General features: G+C 41.8%; 1 protein-coding gene across 9 annotated transcripts in view; it reads right to left on the bottom strand.

Annotated features, from left to right (window-relative positions):
- ANKHD1 (ankyrin repeat and KH domain containing 1) overlaps positions 1–19,770 on the bottom strand; it is a 99,390-nt gene that overhangs the window by 50,592 nt on the left and 29,028 nt on the right. For all 9 annotated transcript variants that reach the window (XM_040078089.2, XM_040078090.2, XM_040078091.1 and 6 more), the window contains exons 3-10: positions 14,025–14,181; positions 13,024–13,171; positions 12,026–12,173; positions 10,733–10,966; positions 9,139–9,233; positions 6,511–6,748; positions 6,110–6,301; positions 4,548–4,657 (exon numbers count right to left, since the gene is read on the bottom strand). In XM_040078089.2, the coding sequence (XP_039934023.1) occupies positions 4,548–4,657; positions 6,110–6,301; positions 6,511–6,748; positions 9,139–9,233; positions 10,733–10,966; positions 12,026–12,173; positions 13,024–13,171; positions 14,025–14,181 (1,322 nt within the window). The remainder of the gene's footprint in view (positions 1–4,547; positions 4,658–6,109; positions 6,302–6,510; positions 6,749–9,138; positions 9,234–10,732; positions 10,967–12,025; positions 12,174–13,023; positions 13,172–14,024; positions 14,182–19,770) is intronic.

Below are 19,770 nucleotides of genomic sequence, written 5' to 3'. Positions count from 1 at the left end.
AGATCCACCAGCTGAAAACTGGTTTGCTGGCATGAGGCAGGCAAGAACAATGGTAAGACCAAGCAATGAAGCTCTCATGAGTTCAGAGTCCTACCATGAGCCATTCAGATCCACAAAGGTCAGACACAGCATCTTGTTACAGACGAGATGGATTTTGGCTCACTACTGGCAAAATGAAGAATTTCATTGTACTTTGCACCATCCAGAGAGTGCAACAGACAAAAAGTGTTGACTACAAAAATGAGCTTCACTTGTCCTACCACGCTTTATCTACACAAATTAAGGGCCAAGTGTAAAAAAAAGCCAGAAATCCCTGACCTTCCTGATGGTTCAAAAACCAGTAAAGACCATAACAGCACCTCGGATTCCTCGCTGTAATGGGAACAGCAACCTCCAGAGTTGCTGAATTCAAATCCAAGAACACTGGCTGCTTTTGTAGATGTTTAAATGGTGCCTCATACACAACGCATAAAGCCACAGTCTGTCACACACATCAAGCAAAGTGAGTTTTTAATTTAGGAGCCATGTTAGTGTGAGGGATGCTATCACCTGAAGGCAAAACAATGATCCCTGCCACGACAGAAACATGTCAGTAAAAGCATTGTGTCACAGGAGAGGAATTAAGAAGTAGTCTGGCATGTGTGTTTGGGGGTTTTTGCAACTAGAATTATGTGGATGCCATGAAGCCAGTATTAGTCTTCTAAGCAAAGCAAGATCTTAACAAGTGTTGAAGAGTTTTGGGGAGACTCCGACAGTGTAAAAATGAGAAAAATTCAAGGATGAAGCTGTTCTCATGGGTTCTCTTCCACCTCTCAATGGGTTCTCTTCCACCTCTCATTTCTGCATAAAAAGTCTCACATATCTTGTAGGAGAAAGGTAAATTCCATCACTAGATCAACTCCTATCTAGCACAGCCTCATGTACAGCTGCAAGAGCGTCCAGGTTAAAAATTCCCAATTAAAACTCTTCTACATTTCCCAGCTGAGAAACGCTGAGATGATCCCACTGTCCAAAAAAGAACATCTCTCTTTTGTTTGCAGCTATATTGAAGCAGACAAAGATGCAACCACCTTGTCAAGAGCACTGCTGCCTTCAAAAGGGACACCAGAATCTCCTTTAATCCAGGTGTGATTCTACATAAGAGGGAACAGTAATCCAAAAAGGTCCTTTTAGTTTAGTGAAAGGTAAGCAGCTTAAAAGCAGGATATCACCTCTTATTAAATATCACCAATGCTCATGGTGAGATTTACAGTCCTTAACCTGCTGCCTGTGGGAACATTTATGTACCTCCCACATCTTACCTTACACAACCCTTGAGATGAAGGTAACTGTTGGGAAAGACACAAAGAAGAAATAGGAAAAAAAAAATCTTATAGGAAAAATTATCCTCTCCCCTTTGAAATCAGACAATCCTTGCCACAGTGGTAAACAGATGTATTACTGAACTGCTGGATATTTTTTCCTGAAGCTACTAAACCATATTTCTGCTTTCAAAAAATGCTTTCATAAATTCGTATTTCGGAGTTCCAATCTCCAAACTTTAACTCACACGGATCACAAAATCTAAACTAGCTGTTCTGTCCCCACCAAGGTTGCAAACCAGTAAAATTTATATTTGATCCAGTGGTAGGAGCTCAAGCTGAGAGCCTGGAAGTCCCTACTTCTGAAGGGGATGGGAGAACCAGAATGTAACTATGGCACAGATGGGATCACAGGCTGAAGGCTTCAGATGTGCCTCCGATTCAGTCATTCATACACTTGGCAAAAGCGAGCTGATTTCAAAATGCATACATTAACGAGAAAAGGTGCAGGCCTGCCAGCTAGTTTTGCTACAGATTGTGACAGGCTAACTTTGTAAGGGCATGGAAAAGATCCCTTAAAGAAGGGCATCAGAAAAGCACGGAAGAATTAACACGCCAGACTTCATGAACAATTAGCCACAAGGAGACAAATCCATCAAAGTACCATAGGGGATTGAGCAGTTCTCCAGCAGACAGATGAGCACTCTGACACTGCTCATTTCTAGTACTACTTGCCACTTCAGAGCTTTAAGGAAACTGAAGAAAGTTCATCCTAGCCATCCTTTTTTTTTTTTAATTCTTCTGGTGCTTACAAAGCCACATTGCTTAATGAATGTAACAGAGCTCTCAAGACTTTCACTGGTTACTGACTGAATGACATATTTGATATCTAGGCCAGAGGATCAGTCCCTGAGAAGCATCAGCTCCTCTTTTCACTCACCAGAACAACACCTGTTTGTGCTGAGACATGGTGGGAAATGGTCACTCCCAGTTCACACAAAACTCCGTGGGGACTAGAATCACTTTTCATAAAACAATCACAGAATGATCTGGGTTGAACAGAACTTCCCAACACCATCCCATCCAACACCCCTGTCATGGAGCAGGACACCTTCCTGCTGCTCCTGTTTTATTTTACTGTTTAGGACATAACCGGTATCCTCCTCAGAAAGAACTGCTTTCCAACAGGAAAAGATGGTGCATGTCCAGCTCCTCACTGACTCTGAACTAAACTTCAGGGATAATGAAAGTTTCTGGAAAACAATGAAGGATCAGTGCAAGCAATCCCAGGAAAGAGGGAAGCTGCAGGATGAAAAAGGAAGGGAGGAAAAGCAACAACAGATGTACTTTCTTTTGCTGTATCTCAACACCAGCAGTAATGCAAAATTAACTGGACAAATGTAGACAGGTCAGCTAAATGACTAAGTCCAGATCTTCATTCAATTCCTGACTTCCTGGGACAACTTAAAGGAATCATCTAAACTCATTTGAATGAAAATTGACATCTAGAGGAACAGTTTCCCATGGGACTGCCAGAGAAGCTTTTTCATACCCAGCAGTAAGGTAAAAGCCTTCAGAGCCCTCCCTCAGCCCATGACAAACATAACAAATCTATTTGAAACACCTCCCGCTTCGAATAAAGCAAAGCAACACAAGAGTTTGAACAGAAGCTGCTTCAAACCAGAGGCACCTGCTCTCAGCACTGCTACCATTCTGCAGGCATTTCCCAATTAACTCATAACCAGAATTCAAAACTGGCAGATTTACACGGCAGGTCTTCCTTTCAAAGCAATTTTTCATTGCTTCCTTACTCTGTTTTCCTTGCCTGTTCCACATTTTCATTGGCAGTATAAGAAAATGCAGTGAAATAAAACTTTAGAAAGGACCAAGATTGTCCCCTGCAATACTGAGAAGCTGATGCTGATGGCCACAAGCACTGCTCACCTTACTGATAGGAGGGTGGAAAATGACAACTCCAAAAATTTGAAGTGACATTAAAGCACCAACTCCTGCATGTTTTAAAGTTTATGCACAGCAATTATTTTTTAAATTTTTCTTTTCAGGCTTTGCTCCCCACAATGAGATACTCCATAGGTTTTACCTTTATATAACCAAGTACATCAATATGGTTTTTTTTAATATCTAATAAACCTCCCCAAAGCCATCCTGCCTCTACTAGAGTGGCTCATGTTCAGTACCCAACACTGAATTCAGCTAAGTGCAGTAGGCATGCCAAAAATCCCACAACCTCCCCCATTAATATGACTTTCCTCCCTGGTAAGAACTAATAAAGCAGAACATTACTGACATTACTGCAGAAGAATTAATAAGCTCTAAAAAAAGAGTATAGACTCAAAGAAGAGTAGAAATATTGTTCCAAATTACAGTATTAGTTTATTTTTATTTCTGAAAAAAACCCAAAATAAACTTAATTAATGAATGAAATTTAAGTAACTTCATTACTATCATTACTAAGCTGATTTATCAGGTTCAATGATAAACTTCTCTAGCATTCTTGATTTTTTAAAATGAACAAAAATTCCAGAATATCCAATCAAAACCTCAACCCAACCCCCAAGCAAATACAACACAGAAAGAGTGAATACATATGGGGGGAAAAAAACCCAGAATATTTCTTCCAGACAACCAAAATAACAATCTTTCCTGCTTGAGCCTTGTTTGACATAAGGCTCCTAACCACCTTTGGAAGACTAAAGTATCAATTGTTTTTACTTATTAAAACTCAAATGTTACATCCCTGTATCTGGTGAAGAGGCAGTTTTGGGTCTCCTGCTATGCAATACAAAAATGACAATTATGTAAACAATTTAGTTTACATTACAGAAAATAAACACGGGGAAAGCAATGTGCTAAAGCCAAGAGTTAGAGGAAAAAAAAGAGATCAGCTTATGCTGATCAATTAAAAGACATTGCTTTGTTTGGGGATTTTGTGTAGTAGTTTGCACAAGTTAAGAGACTAAGAGTGTTCAGAGACCAACATTGACACAGATAAGCAGGAGCTCCTAATACTAAAACATTTTAAATTCAGAGCAGATTACCTGTAGGAACTTTTATTTTGTAGACCAAACAGAATACACAGGCTTTAATAAAAGCTTCTTTCCTGCCTCTTTTTGGAGCCATGTATGAATCTCTATTCCTAAACTCATCACTGTGGTCTTTAAGGACACAGGCTTTGCCTTACAGTTTGAAACCAAAGCACTTTGCCCACTGCAGCAGAAGCCTTACCAGATCAGCACCAGCCTGAAGCAACACATCTGCCACATCTGTGTGTCCGTTTTCACAGGCGTAGGTCAAAGCTGTATCTCCCGTTGCTGTAGTGGCATGAACATTAGCTCCTACAAACACAACATTTTTTTCATATTGGACATGCCCTTATCAAGTATTTCACAACAGATAAACATAAAAATCTCTGACAACAGCTATCCTACTGACCAACAGCCTCCACAGTCCAAGAGCATTGCTCTCGTGGCAAAAATCGCTCTCATAGTGAAAGTACTCCAAGAGGAGGGGGTAAGCCAAGGCTTGGGAAAAAAGCATGACTGACAATCTAAGCAGTTAAACCTACATGCTCTCTTATTCCTACAGTCCCTCTACAGCAAGAAGGATTTCAGTTGTTACATCAAGAGAAAGGGAATCCAGACAGTTTTGCAGATTGTCCATTTGACTCAGAGCTGGATGCCAAGGAAAACCAGACAAAATGCACATCACTGAGTTAGTATTAACACAACAGGCCATACACTTCCACAAATTTCCCCTCTTTCCTGCTCCTTAAAATCATTTGCTTTAAAACCATTTTGTTGAAATAACTTGTCCAGCTTCATATACACCAGCTCTGTGAAAAATACGCCTGATACATACATAACACGTTATTCTTAAAAAAAGAAATGCCAATGTAATTAGCTGTTTTCTTATTTTTAAGGTGCGAGGTATAATTAGAGACTCCCTGATGCCAAAACAAGGCTCCTTAATCAACTTTCTACACTATCAGCAGTGAAGCGCAGGCAGCCAGCGTTCCAAGGGAGCTGGTGACAGGTGTCACATGCTGGTGTCACTGCACCAAGTGGCACAGTTGTTACTGTCCCTCGATGGGCAGGGAGCTTCACTTTCTAAAATTACAAATCCAGCCAATTTTATGCTTATTCTTAGGAAAGAGCATACAAATAAATCACCTTCCACAACAAGGAAGATCTCATAAATACAGTTCCTTTTTCTTTAATATTTTAAGCAGAACACTTTAGACTCTACCAACTTTATAAACTGAAAGATGAACATTGAAGCATCATTTTACCCCAAACTCCAGCAAGATTTAATTTTTACTACTATAGAATGCAGCAGTAAAGCTCATTCATCACAGAAATTTAGCACATTCCAGAATCTGTCTTGCACACAACTTCCCAGCACACCATTCCTAAAGAACTGGTTATTCAGGGAGACTGAATGCAGATAACCAGACTTAGTCAAAGCTGGAGTAGCAAGCAAAACCAAGCATTATCTGTATTAAAATTTTGTCCTAGATGCAGATAGCTGGAAACAATGTTTCTAATGAAAGTGGATGCTTTCTCGATATGGAACAGGATCACCTGCTCCAGGAGGCACTTTCCTCTGTTAACAGTATCACACAATACTGAGGTGCAACACATGCTTTTCCCCCTCTCGCTAAGCTATCTGAGGATATTGCTCCTTGTTACAACACTGCCACTATCAAAAGCCCACGCGTCTTCCAAATCATACAAAATCCATCAAGTCCATGGTATCCGTGGGTTTAATCACTTGCTCTGAACACATACCTGCTGCCAGCAAGTATTTCACCAGTTCAAGATGACCCTCTTGTGCAGCTTCCATCAAAGGTGTTGAGCAACCAAGCTCTATATCAGCTCCTGCCTTAATAAGGAAGTCAGCGACTTCAGAGAAGCCTCCACAGCAGGCCAGAGTCAGGGCCGTTTCCTGTGTTTCTTCTGTCTGTGCGTTAATATTTGCCCCTGGGAAACAAAAGAGCCATTACTGACCTGGCCACACACCACTTGGGAGGGGTGTATGCTCATCACCCCCACGGCAGTCTGGGTGTTTGAGCTCTGCTCTGTGGGCACAGCAGGGAGCAGCGCCAGCCCCACGCCAATCCACACAGGACACCTGTCGGCCGTGGATCACACCGTGCCCTTGTGAGCGCTCCATCGCCACGGGATCTCACCTTGCGCCAGCAGCAAGGCCACCATCTCTTCGTGGCCTTCCCGGGCAGCTTCCATCAGAGGTGTGTAACCTTCATCATTAACCTCCTCCAGGTTGGCTCCTCGTTCGATGAGAAGCGCTGCCAGCTCCACGTGCCCGCCACAAGCAGCTAGGGTGAGCGGGGATTCGAAGGAGTCCGCGGGCATGTTCACCTGGGCACCGCTGTCCAACAGCAGCCGTGCCACCTCCACGTGGCCGTCCTGCAAGCAAAGGGCAAGCCAGGAGTCAGACAGGACTGAAGCCACTTGATGCTGTAGCTGCAACCACTATCGCACTCGGCCTGAAAATGATCCTACAAAGACAGGGCCTTTTTACTTATCACGGTTTAATTATGATAGTTATGGTAATACTTGGACCTAACCAACATTTAGGTTTCCACCTACATCTAAGTCAGGTTTAAATGCATGAGGAAAAAAAGACCTAGATATATGTTTCTATTTTCTGAGGGAAAAAGAATTACGGCACAAGACTTAATTATCGAACACCAGTAGTAGAAATAGCAAGCAAGTGCCATAAGTAATAAACCCACTCCATGACTGAAACCTCAAAACAAGCATCAGATTTTCTTCCTCTTTGTAGTGGTAATTGATTCATGACTTCTACAGATAAAAAACCAAAAAAGCCCAAACTGGCCATTTCTAGACCCTGGGAAAGATACCTGCAGAGAAACTGAAGTGGGTAACAACAAGGCAGGTAACAGGAGGAGAGAAGACTTGGAAAAGCTCTTAAAGGTGACTGAAAAATGCCTTGGGGTGAAGCCATAGAATAAGAGAATTAGGATTACCGGAGCAGTCTGAGTCCTTACCAATCAAAGCACATATCTGTCAGCTTCTTAAGAAAGTATTGTTAAACTTCTCAGTTCCTTGAAATAGACCAAGTACCTAAAATCCACATTTGACCGAAGGTGTAGTTGGTAGAGAGCCACAACATCGGCAAAAGGGGAAAGCTTAAGCTGACCATGAAGCAAGCCATAGGTAACCCGAGATGGACAGCAATCAGGGGTGCACATTAAACACAGGCTGTTGTTTTCAGAGGGTTGGCTAAAAGCCAACGTCCACCTCATTACAGGCATTACCCTAAGTGTGGCACTGTCCTGACCAAAACAAACTCCGAGGCACTTACAAAAGAATTGGTGATCAGAGACCAGACACCTCAGCAACCTGTACCTGCTGCATTCCTTAGATGGAAAGAGATGAAGACTGGAAACAGTCACAACAATTTGGTGGAACAGCTCCCTTGTGCAAGAGTGCAGCCAAATGATAACAAGAAACAAATTCCTTGCTATGGAGTTGGGACTTCAAAGGCTCACCTTCCTTTCTGCTGCTTTCAAATGTCAATGCACACTCTGTAATGTCAGAACACCTAGTCTGAAACACCAAAGAGCTGAAAACACGGAGGCAAATCTCACAGCTCTAGCTCTCTCCCCTAAGTGAGGCGCTTCACAGCCTCCAAATCAAGCCAGCCCTTGGATTGTTTCACCAGGAAACTAAGAAAAAGCAAACAAAAAACCCAACCTAAACAGAAGAGTGGAGCTGACTAACCTTTAGCCTGCAGTCATGCTGCAATCTCCTTTAGGTGACAGCATGCACCCACTGTCCTTCTGAATTCCTTACTGGCACCAGGCCCTCCTGCAGGGAAGGCTATTCAAGGATACAATTACCAGCTCACTATCAGAAGGCTTGGACACAGCTTCCCACATCACAACCTGACCTTGGTCGCTTGCATCATCACCTCACAACTCACAAAGTGAAGGAACACTTGATCCTCCAGCTCTCAGCAGACTGGAGGAAAACTGCAGCCTATCTTCCAAGGATTACGTGCTACTGGGAGAAAATTCCATTTCCCTCTTTTTGCTGTGCCTCCTATGGAAACAAGGTCCCTGTTCTTTCTTCAAACAAGTTCTCCAGCTTGAAGAAGAGAGAAAAGGTCACCCAAGGTCTGTACAGAAAAGGTTGCAGATATGCTTTGACACTATAGCACACTCTTTAGTAAGATGATGCTCCTGGATTTTTCCTCAATAGCTGCATTGAAATTATGTGGACAGTTGCTAGAGAACTAAGGACTACATTATTTTTTAAAATAAAATGGTAGGGCAAAAGAAAAAAAACCTCACAACCTCATTTACAGAAGCCTAGAAGAGAGCAAGTCATCTCCCCATGCAAAACACTTCCTGCAGTGATGAACAGACAATTGTAATGCATGAATCATCCAGCTCAGTGCACTTCTGGAAGGCTCATTCCACAACACACTGAGAGACCTTATTTATAAAAACAAAGGTAGAAAACACACACACACACACACAAAAAAAAAAAAAAAAAAAAAAAAATCAAACCCCTAAACTAGTGACTTATATGTCATTGCACTGCAAATTAGTCACCCCTAACTTCACACAGGGAGCATTTAAAACAACACACTACCCCCAAAAATTAAGAGTATTTTTTCTTTGTGAGAAGCTGGTGGGAGCTACAGTAAGCACTTTTCTACAATAACAACACACGCATTCACTTGCAGCCCCCAAACAGCTTGTTACCCAAGGCTCACTCTGTTTTATCACCTCTTGCATTCCTCTAGTACAAACAAAGGTATTTACCATACAGGCCTCCATCAGCGCCGTGTGCATCTCATCTGTTTTGTGTTCTTGATCAGCTCCAGCTTCAAGCAAAAAACGAACCATATCTAAATGGCCTTCAAATGAAACAGATCAAAATAAATAAGCATTCCAAATCATCAATTTTTAGCAGTACAGACTTAATGATACAACTGAGATTTTTACAGTTTGCTATTACAATCTTTACAAGTTATAATTGGCAAACCCGGGCTTTTAAAGTACTCTTTGAAAAAATACCAATGCAAACGAGTCAGCCGCCTTCTGAAAGTCTTTCAGCTGTGTGATGAACACAGACCTGTCTAATTCAAGTTTACACAAGAACCTTTCCTTTCAAGCTACAAAACTGTGCGTATTCCCCGATGAGCTGTACAGTGATGGATCATTTAAGAGCTCAAAGGCAGCATAAAACTGGGGAGATTATCTTTTAGGGATGGGTCCATGTAGTCTGAACTTAACTTTAAGCTTTTTATTAACACATACATATTTCTGAGAACTAAGATACACACCTTATATCATATGATCTGACATTATTTCTAAAAGCTTCTACTGAGCTTTACCAAAAATTGATTTCAACTCTATTACAGTTTCTGTCATTTTTGAAATTGCCCCTTCTAAGTTTTTAGCCTCTTGATGAGCATTCTTCTCCTAGGGAAGACTTAGTCTTACACAAACTGGCAAGAAAATAATCAACCATCTTGTCAAAGATAATACAGGACATCTCTGTCATTCAAGGTTTTAAATTCCAGGACTCGATTAGGTTCTGGGTCAAAGGAAATAAGAATGACCCTCCAACACATTCAGGGCTACTATTACTGGCATTTCCCTGTAAGGATCTAACATGTGCTCTAGGAAATCCATGGCAAATCCAGATGCAAGTCCTCAGATTGGTTACACATAGTATATATCCTCAATCCTAACCACAGAGGCAAAGCCCAAAGTTACTATGACAATAATCCACATCCTTAGTTTCTACTTGTAGAAAAACAGTGGTTGGGAAAGCAAACCATAGAAGCACATTGGATCACCACTGCACAGTTAATTTACACAGAAGCTTTAGAGAGCAAAAGAAATTAAGTCAAAAGTCCCGAAAAGTTCACCATACTTAAGAATTCACAGACATTCTCCCAAATTACACTGAAGGAAAAGAATCCAGTAATAATGGAGGCATTGTCTCCCCATCAGATATTGCAGAAATACACATTCTAACTTTGCATTTTCTGAAGAACCAACAGAGATGTTTTCAGAATTCACACAGTTGGTGAGGGAACCGGGAATGAAATAGGGAATGTGGCAGTGGGTAGAAGGGGAGAATGGTGGTGTGTCAAAGCACAGGTTGGACATAGCCAGTTACAAGTTTTCATCTGCGACATGTCAAACACATCCACCACATCTGGACACAAATACAGACTTAATACCACTACACCACAGAAGGCCATTTTGTGACAATGAGTTTAAACCCAAAATCCAATTTTGTAAACTCTTAGGAAGATATTCAAAGTATTGCTGAAAGCTTTAGTCAGATAAATCCTAGCAAAGAAATTTAAACAAAAATACAAAACAAGGCAAGGGCCAATACCTTTATAGCATGCGAGCGTAAGTGCACTTTCTTTGAACTCGTTGGAGTGAGTGTTGATTCCTGCACCATATTCCAGCAATACTCGTGCAACCTCGACATGCCCTGCACTGGCTGCTTCCATCAGGGGGGTATGTCCATTCTCATTGTGGTCTTCTATGTTAGCACCAGCTTTCAGTAGCACCTTCACCACGTCCACAAAGCCCCCGGCACAGGCGTAGGTGAGAGCTGTGTTCCCTGCAGAGGAGAGGTTGCATGAGAGCCCTTTCCATCCCCCACTCCTAACACGGGGAAGGAGATCAGTGTTAACAGCTCAGAACAAACCCAACTGCATCACCAGCACAGCCTTTCACCTCATAGCAATGTTACTCCAGCCCATCATTCCAGGCTGGGTAAAAAATCCCAAATAACTGTGACATGAAAGTTTTAATGCCAAGCCAGTATTAGAAATCAGGATTTTTTTTAGTTTGAATATTAGATTTCCTACTTTAGCACACAGAATTAGATCAAATCAACATACACATAGATCCAAGAGTAATTCTTACTGAAGAGTTGGGGATGTGTTTGTTTTTTGTTTTTTTTTTTTGTCTAAGATTGTATCCTGTAATTCCCTGAAAACCTTCTACTGGCTGGCTGAGAATAAATTTATAATTTAAAACTCTGGTACTGTAAGTGACAGACACTCACATATGGCTCATGTTTTAAATGCGACAGTCAATTTTAAGGTAACTTTGTTTAACACGGCTAAACAGAAAGATAAAAGAATATCTCATGGTTTGAACATGTGAGTTGTTTGAAAATTTGAACAAAGTTCAAGTTCTATCTTAATAAACAGAATCCAACTGCAGGTTAATGCTGTCAGTGAGGCTGGTTAAGCTGTGGTCAAGAACCAGCAACACAGAGAACATTCAATGCACTCAAAGAATTTTAACTCCTCTTTGGTAAAAAGGACCAGCCAGAAATAACTGGTGTTGATGGGATGTGTCCCATGGTCATCTTACCGGGAAATTTTGGATTGCACCAATGAGAAAAGATAAACTCCATGTATTTTTCTTGTCCTCTAACACCAGAGTGTTTTTTACAGGAACAGTGCTTTCTATTAGAATTTATATTAAAACCCATCTTTAATAATGGCCCGTTGAGACTCCGAATACATTCGCTACTGATCTGGTCTATTCCTAACAGTTCCTGTCACGTTTTCTTGTGAACTAAAGTGTTAGACAAAAACACAGATGTTCAGAAGAGCTGTGTGCCTTATGTGCCAGCTTACTAACTGTGCTCCTGCTCCTCAGTTACCTGTGGAGGACTGTGCGTTGACATCTGCACAATGGACAAGCAGGAGTTTAACGATGTCCACGTAGCCTCCGCTGGCAGCTGCCATCAAGGGAGTGATGTCGCCTTTATTGCCTCGATCTTCCACATTGGCGTGCATGGCTAGAAGCACCTAGGGGAGAAGTTCCCTACAGTGAGCAAATCGTAACACCAACCATTTGTTTTTAGGTCACTGGGGTTTTTAAGACGGGTTCCCCAGCCAGCTACCACATCCCTTCACAGCCCAGTGCCATCCCCAGGATCATTCACAGTGACTGCCTGCACTGGGTTCTGCTGCAGAAAATCCTGAGTTTCTGCATTTGTTCATGTCTAAGTTCTAGTGAAACACTGACATTTTCAAAAGTCACAGGGCAACTCACTGACCAGAATGACAGCACAGAAACTGTCACCTGCAATAATGACCAAGACACCCGCAGGTCAAGCTCACAGGTGAGAGGCTCTCTCCCTGTCCTGTGTTTTGGCACCAAAATGTGAAGTTGGGCATTTCGGAGAACTATCACCTGAACATTTCAAAGCAGTTGTCCTCAGATAAGAAGCGATATAGCTCAAAATTAACAGAACTTAATGCACTGTTGATACAAATGTCATTTAAAAAAAGGATGGTGTGACTGAGACATGAGCTTTTAGATGGTAACCAATTGTATTTGGTTTTGCTGCTATTTTAGATCCTCTTGCTTGGCAGAACAGCTGGACTGCATCTTGAACAATGCCAGAAAAGTAGACACATCACAAAACACAGGATTCATTCCTCAGACAAGTCCCTCCCTTCAACCTAAAGGCATATGTGACTGCATTTTCCATTAAAGAAACCCAAACAATAACTGGAACCCCAGAATAAGCTGTATTCACTGACATTCTGTTGAAATAATAAAAAAATTGTAATAACCACAATAGCTAAAAAGTTTACCTATCAAAAAACAATGCTTCACAAATGCTTAGTTCTAACTGTATCTGTTACTTACCTGTGCCAATTCATAATATCCTGCTGAGCAGGCCAAGCAAAGCAGACTCTCCCCTTCTTCAGTGTGTTCATTTACGCTCCGTCCTTCATCCAGCAGCTTCCGGACAGCATTTACATCCCCATCGGAGCATGCTTCTGCCAAACTGCGACTGCAAAATCAGTTAGCACACCGTGAGCTCAAAACACACCTGCAAGAGCTGGGCAGCTTTCCTAGGCAAGGAGGAAGCCTTTAAGTAAAGACTTCAGGGCTAAGCTTTACTTGAAAATACACCTTGTATATATATTTTTGAAAGTGTATCTATATGCACACACATTATTTCCACAGGTGACATGGAGACAGACACTTTCCTTATTGTCTAAATTAGCTTGTTCTCGTCAGCTGCTAACTTGTAATATGCTCTCATACAGACCAGATGCAACGAGGAATGCTCAAAGCTGGTTTTTGTGGTGTTTGCAAGACAGGAGCAAACCTCACTGATGCTATTCCCACTTCAGGGAATGCCACATACACAGAGGCTGTGACCATGACAAACTGCTGCCTGCAGGTGCCAAGGCAAATTCCTGTTGCAAAGCCAAAAGTCAGCAGCCAAGAATGACAGAGACCACTAATATGAATACTGAAAAGACACAGACTTCTGGAATTAAGAGAGCCATCACCTACCTACTCTTCTACAGCTAAGAACTTAACCTTTCTCGAGTAAGAACTCAACTCTCTGACACACAGAAAGAGCGGCAGGTTATAAAGTAACATTTTTTTGTACTTTTCTCTTACCCTGTGAAGCCAATAACCTGATGGGACAATAGCTACATCTCCAGATGCAATCTGCTTCTGCTAGCAGTAGAACAGCTCCATTACCAAGTACTAACTATAAAATTATCTGAATTGGAAGTAAAATCCCACCCCATCGCAGGGGAACCGGGGGTGCTCGGTACATACAATTAACTGAATTTGAAATAAAATCCCACCCCATCGTTGGGGAAGCGGGGGAGGTCAGCACGTACTTGTCCACCTGGCCGTTGTTGTGATTGTTCTCGGCTCTCATCCGCGTCAGCGCGGCGGCCGCCTCGTCCAGCGCGCAGCTGACGGACGACGTCAGTCTCCGGAGAACCTCGGGATCTGCGAAGGCTTTGCCATCGGCAGTGGACAATTTACCAATTCCTTCAGTGCACGTTCGTTCATCAGTCAGGTTAGTATGAAAGTCACACAAAAGAAATGCAAAGACACTGTTTTAGAGTTCAGCCACATGCACTATTAGTTAAAAATCATTTGCAAACATGCCAGATAATTAGCTACTTAAAACTAAACTATCTGCTAACATTTGCCCAAGACCTGAATATCTGATGAACTATAATATAGCAGTAAAAACCTGTTATCTTTCAACTGGCAGCTTCATTATTTGTCCCAAAGTCTCAACTCATACCTTTGAAGAACTTAAAAGAACCCCAAAACCTATCAAATTGGGGCATTAAGGATAAATCCATGCATTATAGCCCAAAACAAGAAGTTTGGGAAACATATTTTTTGAATGTGAAGAATTGTTCAACTTAAAACACTTATTACTCCTTTCCCACCCAAAACAAAGCAGACTGAGTTCTAATATATCTTTCTTTTTTAAGAGAAGGAAAAACTTTAAAGTTTATTAGTTTAAATTTACCACTCTATACTGCCCAACTCCAGCTACACGAATAAAAGTCACAAAATGAAATTTCAAATATTGTAATTACACTTGAAATCAATGCCTCTCCTTCACAGACATAACACAGTAGAAATGCTCAGATTCAAGGAACTTTATTAACAGTTTATTTTTTATAACAGTTTCTTTGTTCAAGTTCTACTCCACACAGGTTTTACTCTTCATAGTTAAGCACAGGCTATGTAACATGTGCAAACAATCACTGCAGTGTGGGCAGGGCTTGTATCTTCATGTACAAACGTGTAAACAGCACAAACACCTCCCAGCCACCCACAAAAAAAACCAAAACATAAATCAATTACATGTGCTACAGAGAGCAAATGGTTACTGGTTTATAGATCAGCCACCTTCACCAGTCATGAATCAGTAACTTTTCAATTCCTTAGCTGTTAAAAAGGGTAAAATTAGAAACAAACCTCTGGAAATAAGGCACCTTATCCCTCAGAAGATTTGTTATTTAGTATGTGCATATCTCTGCAGGTTTGATTTACACATTTTCCACGATCCACCTTGTAATTATTACAGAATAAATCATATTTTAAGTTTGAACATTGTCTTCAGACAACATATTTCCCCAGTTTGAGAGCATTCAATTTGCTTCTTGGTAATGTAAGGATCAATACTTACCAAATTTCTCCACCCTAAATTCTTTATGCCAGCACACAGCAGGCACACTGTGACTTTACCCTGCATGGCTGGTGCAGTGCTCCAAGTGCTGGCTGACAGCACTGGAACGTGGTGCTGGACACGATGGAGAATACCTCTTCTCCTATTGAGACACACATGTCCCCTGGGGTGCAGCAGTTTACTCATGGAAACGAGCAATGGGGGTTCAGTGAGCTGCTTAAGAGACTCATGCACCTCCTCCCTGGCTCCAACATCCCACATCTGGATCCCTCCAGCATTGTCAGGGAGCTGTGAAAACCAATTTATAACTAATTGCCTACACCGCAATGAAATCAGAAATCACACCTCAATCTGTCTGTGTTGGAAGCCTGGCTAGTCCAGAGGAATCAGAGCACAAAAATGAGGGGCCAAGGACGCTTGGAGGCCACTGGCCACATGACCCCTTCCACCTCCAAACTGTCGAGGCCATCACCCCTGTGGCCACTGCTGTTAAATATAGCGAGGTTATAAACAAGCCTCAAATGCCTCAGCCCACACCTTACGTGTTCATGTAAACTGGATTTGCTGCTGGTGTAAAGGGGTTGGAAGAGCTGTCATCTCTGCAGCTGGAGCAGGTGGGACACCGGGGGACAGTCACTGTGAAACTGGGTCAGGACATCAATTTAGTACCAAATTCACCAAGAAAGTGACAGATTTTCCATAGATCTGCCTCCCCAGGATGGCTCAGGGAGTAACTGCTGAGATGTTTACACAGGCTATTTCTGGTGGCAGTGCTGGCTTACACTGCATTGCAGTGTACATAAAGCACGCCTGAAGGAAAGACAAAGAATTAAGTCTTCACAGCTCAGCACTGAGGCCTCATCTGGGACTGCTGCAAGCAAAGCTTAACACCGTGGTAAACAACATGGAAAAGCACTCGGGAGAAATCCACAGGACCCCTGAGCAAAGGCTAAAAATGCGCAGATTTAGCTTACAAGGAGCAACACAACTGCAGTTTCCCTCCACTTTAAAAAGCTCTAACTGAAGGAGCTGTTAACAGCTCTACTGTTGACAAAAAAAAGTGGAAAATACAAAGTCCAGCTAAAAGAAACCAACTCAAAAAACTACCAAAACACCACCATCAAAACCTCACACAACCCAAAAGCCCACCTGACCTTGTTAACTACGACTACACTGGATATCTCCATCATCCCAGCTCACCAAGGCAGAAGAACTGACAGGTTGCCCAGACAAGCAGGATCTACACTTGATACCTTCTCTGTTTTAAAAATTTGTCATGGCATTCATACCTGGGATCTCTGAAGGCAGAAGTCACCACACATCTCCTGTGCCTGGTAAAGACACAAGCTTGACCCACTACAGCTCTCCTATTCTGAAGTATCTGTTTTCATGGATTAACAGCTGGTGGTCTCCTGGAGGACTCACCAGCCACAAGTTACTGGCTCTTCCTTCTGGACAGTAAAGGTGAGCTTATAGCTCACTCCAGTTTTGGACTTTGCTCCAAAAAAATGAGCTATAGCCACACCGACGCCTCTCAGAGTGTAAATGGAAGGTGCTTTTTATTTACCTCAACAGCTAGAGCTCAACCCAGGTGCCATCCCCAGCTCTTCATTTCATAGTCTTATACTTCACAGGCCAAAACTAATCAACAGCCACAGAAGACATCTGAGCTAACATTTGTTTGGCTGGCTGGAGTCAGAGGGAGACAGACTACAAGAATTACCACTGCAGACACACATTCATTCACTCCCCTTTTGCACATTATACTCAATAATTTACTATATAATAACAATTTGAAGTTTTTATTTTGCTATGATTTAGGATGACTATGCCAGAATCTCAGTGCTATAATGCTCATGTGTCTTCTAATATCTAATTTACTTAATTTTGTGCCCAAACCATTTGTTCTTGTGTCACCCTCATACACACAGGGACTCCAGCAGTCTGATTTATTTGCAGGATCTTGGCCAAAATTCTTCTTGCCTCCTCACATCCAACAAATACTGAAAGCATCCTCAGGACGATTCTACGCACTCTTGCACAAGAGTGATCACAATTTCTCTCATTATTACAGTCTCTCTAATATGTCACTGATCTGACCCTACCTGAACTGAACCCAAGGTCTGACACTCTGTACTTCCTGTAATATTACACACAAGCCTCTACAGAGGCCATCCTTTCCATCTTTTCATGGACTGATCACTGTTGCAGGCTTAAGTCTGAAACGAGAACATGGGGCCTGTTGTTTTTTATTGAGAACAGTCCACAGTCATTAATTGTATGAAGAGGGTGATGTTTCTAATGCAAGCTTACAGCTTAACACCAAAATTATAAAGAGTATGCTCTTAAGCAAGCCAAAAGGAAGTGCCTTCATCCAACGTAAGCTGCCATGCAAAGACCAAAAAGGTGAATTCAAAAATAGCTTGGACAGAATTACTGTAAAGCCTGTGCCTTCTAACAGCATATAACAGTGGTCTGAAAGCCACTATTTAGGGATATTCCTGAATAATAGACAACTGGAAGAACAGAGAGTGGAGAGACTCTCACCTGCGCTGTGATGTTCCTGCTTTTCCCTCTGCAGGGAAGAGCAGGGCCACTGCAGGGCCCACACACCTTCAGATGAGAAGAGCCAGACCCATCTTCACATCTTCTGCAGTGGGCAGCTCTTCATGAGAACACCTGCTGCCAGAACCACCTGCTGGCAGGGACAAGGCCAGCAGCACTACACAACAATGGAAGAGGTCAATGACTGAACTCAGGGCCAGATAATGCCAGATGTTCCACACCTTAATGCCATGTTACTGAACTATTTAAATTAGCTTGAAGTTGGTTACAGAGGCATATTAGAACAAGGAACTCACCTTTCAAGGGTGAAGCTTGCTCACCAGATACACACCTCTGCTCCTATAACCAATATTCCAATTTCCTTGTTGACTTTCAGACTCATCAGGGTATTCCCACCTTGTAATTACCAAGGTTAGAGTTTTAAGGTAACCTGAAATCAGCTGGTAACTTCTCAGTTACCAGTTATTTGAGTTTAGTAAGTCAGAGATACAGATACTGTGTCAAAAAAAAAAAAAAAAAAATTAAACACCAACAGGTTTGTGCCTTTGGAAAACACAGTTAAGTCCCTCATCGGACACACAGACGGTGTCAACATATACTTTTGAACATCAAAGGAGACTGCCCCAAAAAGATGAACATATCCAAGAGATAATGTCCAATAATCCTCACAAAGCCCTGCAGATTCAGTGGTGATTGTGTGCTTTCCCTGTCAGTTCCAGCACACTGGAGGACATCTACTTGTAACACATCCAATTTATGCCCTCATGTTCATCACAAAACCTAATTCAACTTCAGTTCATACAGGATCAGCCGGGGGTCCTTAAGGGCTTACACACCCCAAAGACAGGTTGTGATGGAAATGTGGACAGCTTTAAAAGGGCCCAAAGAAGTTCAAAATGAGAATCAGGGCCCAGAAATGTGTCTCTTATCTTTTTAAGAGTATGTCAGGAATCTGCTCTAATCAGCCTCTTGTACAGGTAGCACCTCAAACAAGGTGAAGAGGGTTCAAGGAAGGAGGAGGGGAACTTTGTTTTAGGTTCTGTACTGGAATCTCCATTCAGAGGAATTGAGAAGTTCTAGATGGACCAAAACAACTGCCACAGCCTCGTGCCAACAAGCAGTGACACCACCAGGACAGAATCAACTTCAGCACATCACACAGCTGCCACAAGACAAGAGAGCAAGGAGCAGAACTGAACTCACCCTGTTCCTTAAGGTCTCAGGTGGCCAAGTGGCAAAGTTATGCATTGCCTGTGTAACTAACAAAAGTGTTCACTTGGCTCCTCTCTGATGATGTCTAAATATTTTTCCAAACACAAATTTCATATTGCATCAGTTTCAGCGCCAGTAAACCAAAGAAAAGCATCCTCCATTTGCTTGTAAAGAGCAGTCCAAAGCCAAGCAAACCAAAAGGAACAGCCATTTGCAAGTTTCGCTGCATTAGGAGATCTAATTTGCAGCATCAGAATGAGGGACATAAATATATTTACAATTTTTTGGAATATATTTTAAATATTTACATGTAGCTTATTGTATGCTGATTGCTCAGGCTAAAGTCCTCAAGGCAAAAGCCACATATTGAGTAGTGCTCTTCGGGTAAAGAAATTAGAAAATACTAATAATGCATTCTAGTGCACTCCTCTTCTAAAATTCATATGCTTTTAAAAACTTTCATATGAAGTGTTGTTAAAAAAACCTAATTCACACTCAGCTAAAGAACATTAGAATTACAAGAAAAGTCTACTTGTAGCAAAAGGAAAATAACTGTTTTAATTGAGAGTATATCCTGAGCAATGCCATTTGGGATTTTGGGGTAAGTTTTTGGGGTTTGTTTTGATGAAAAGCATTATCCAGAATGCTTC

Source organism: Hirundo rustica, chromosome 14 (assembly GCF_015227805.2).
Source record: "Hirundo rustica isolate bHirRus1 chromosome 14, bHirRus1.pri.v3, whole genome shotgun sequence".
NCBI lineage: Eukaryota > Metazoa > Chordata > Aves > Passeriformes > Hirundinidae > Hirundo > Hirundo rustica.
The sequence above is the reverse complement of the archived record's forward strand: the minus strand, read 5'-3'. Positions and strand labels throughout refer to the sequence as shown.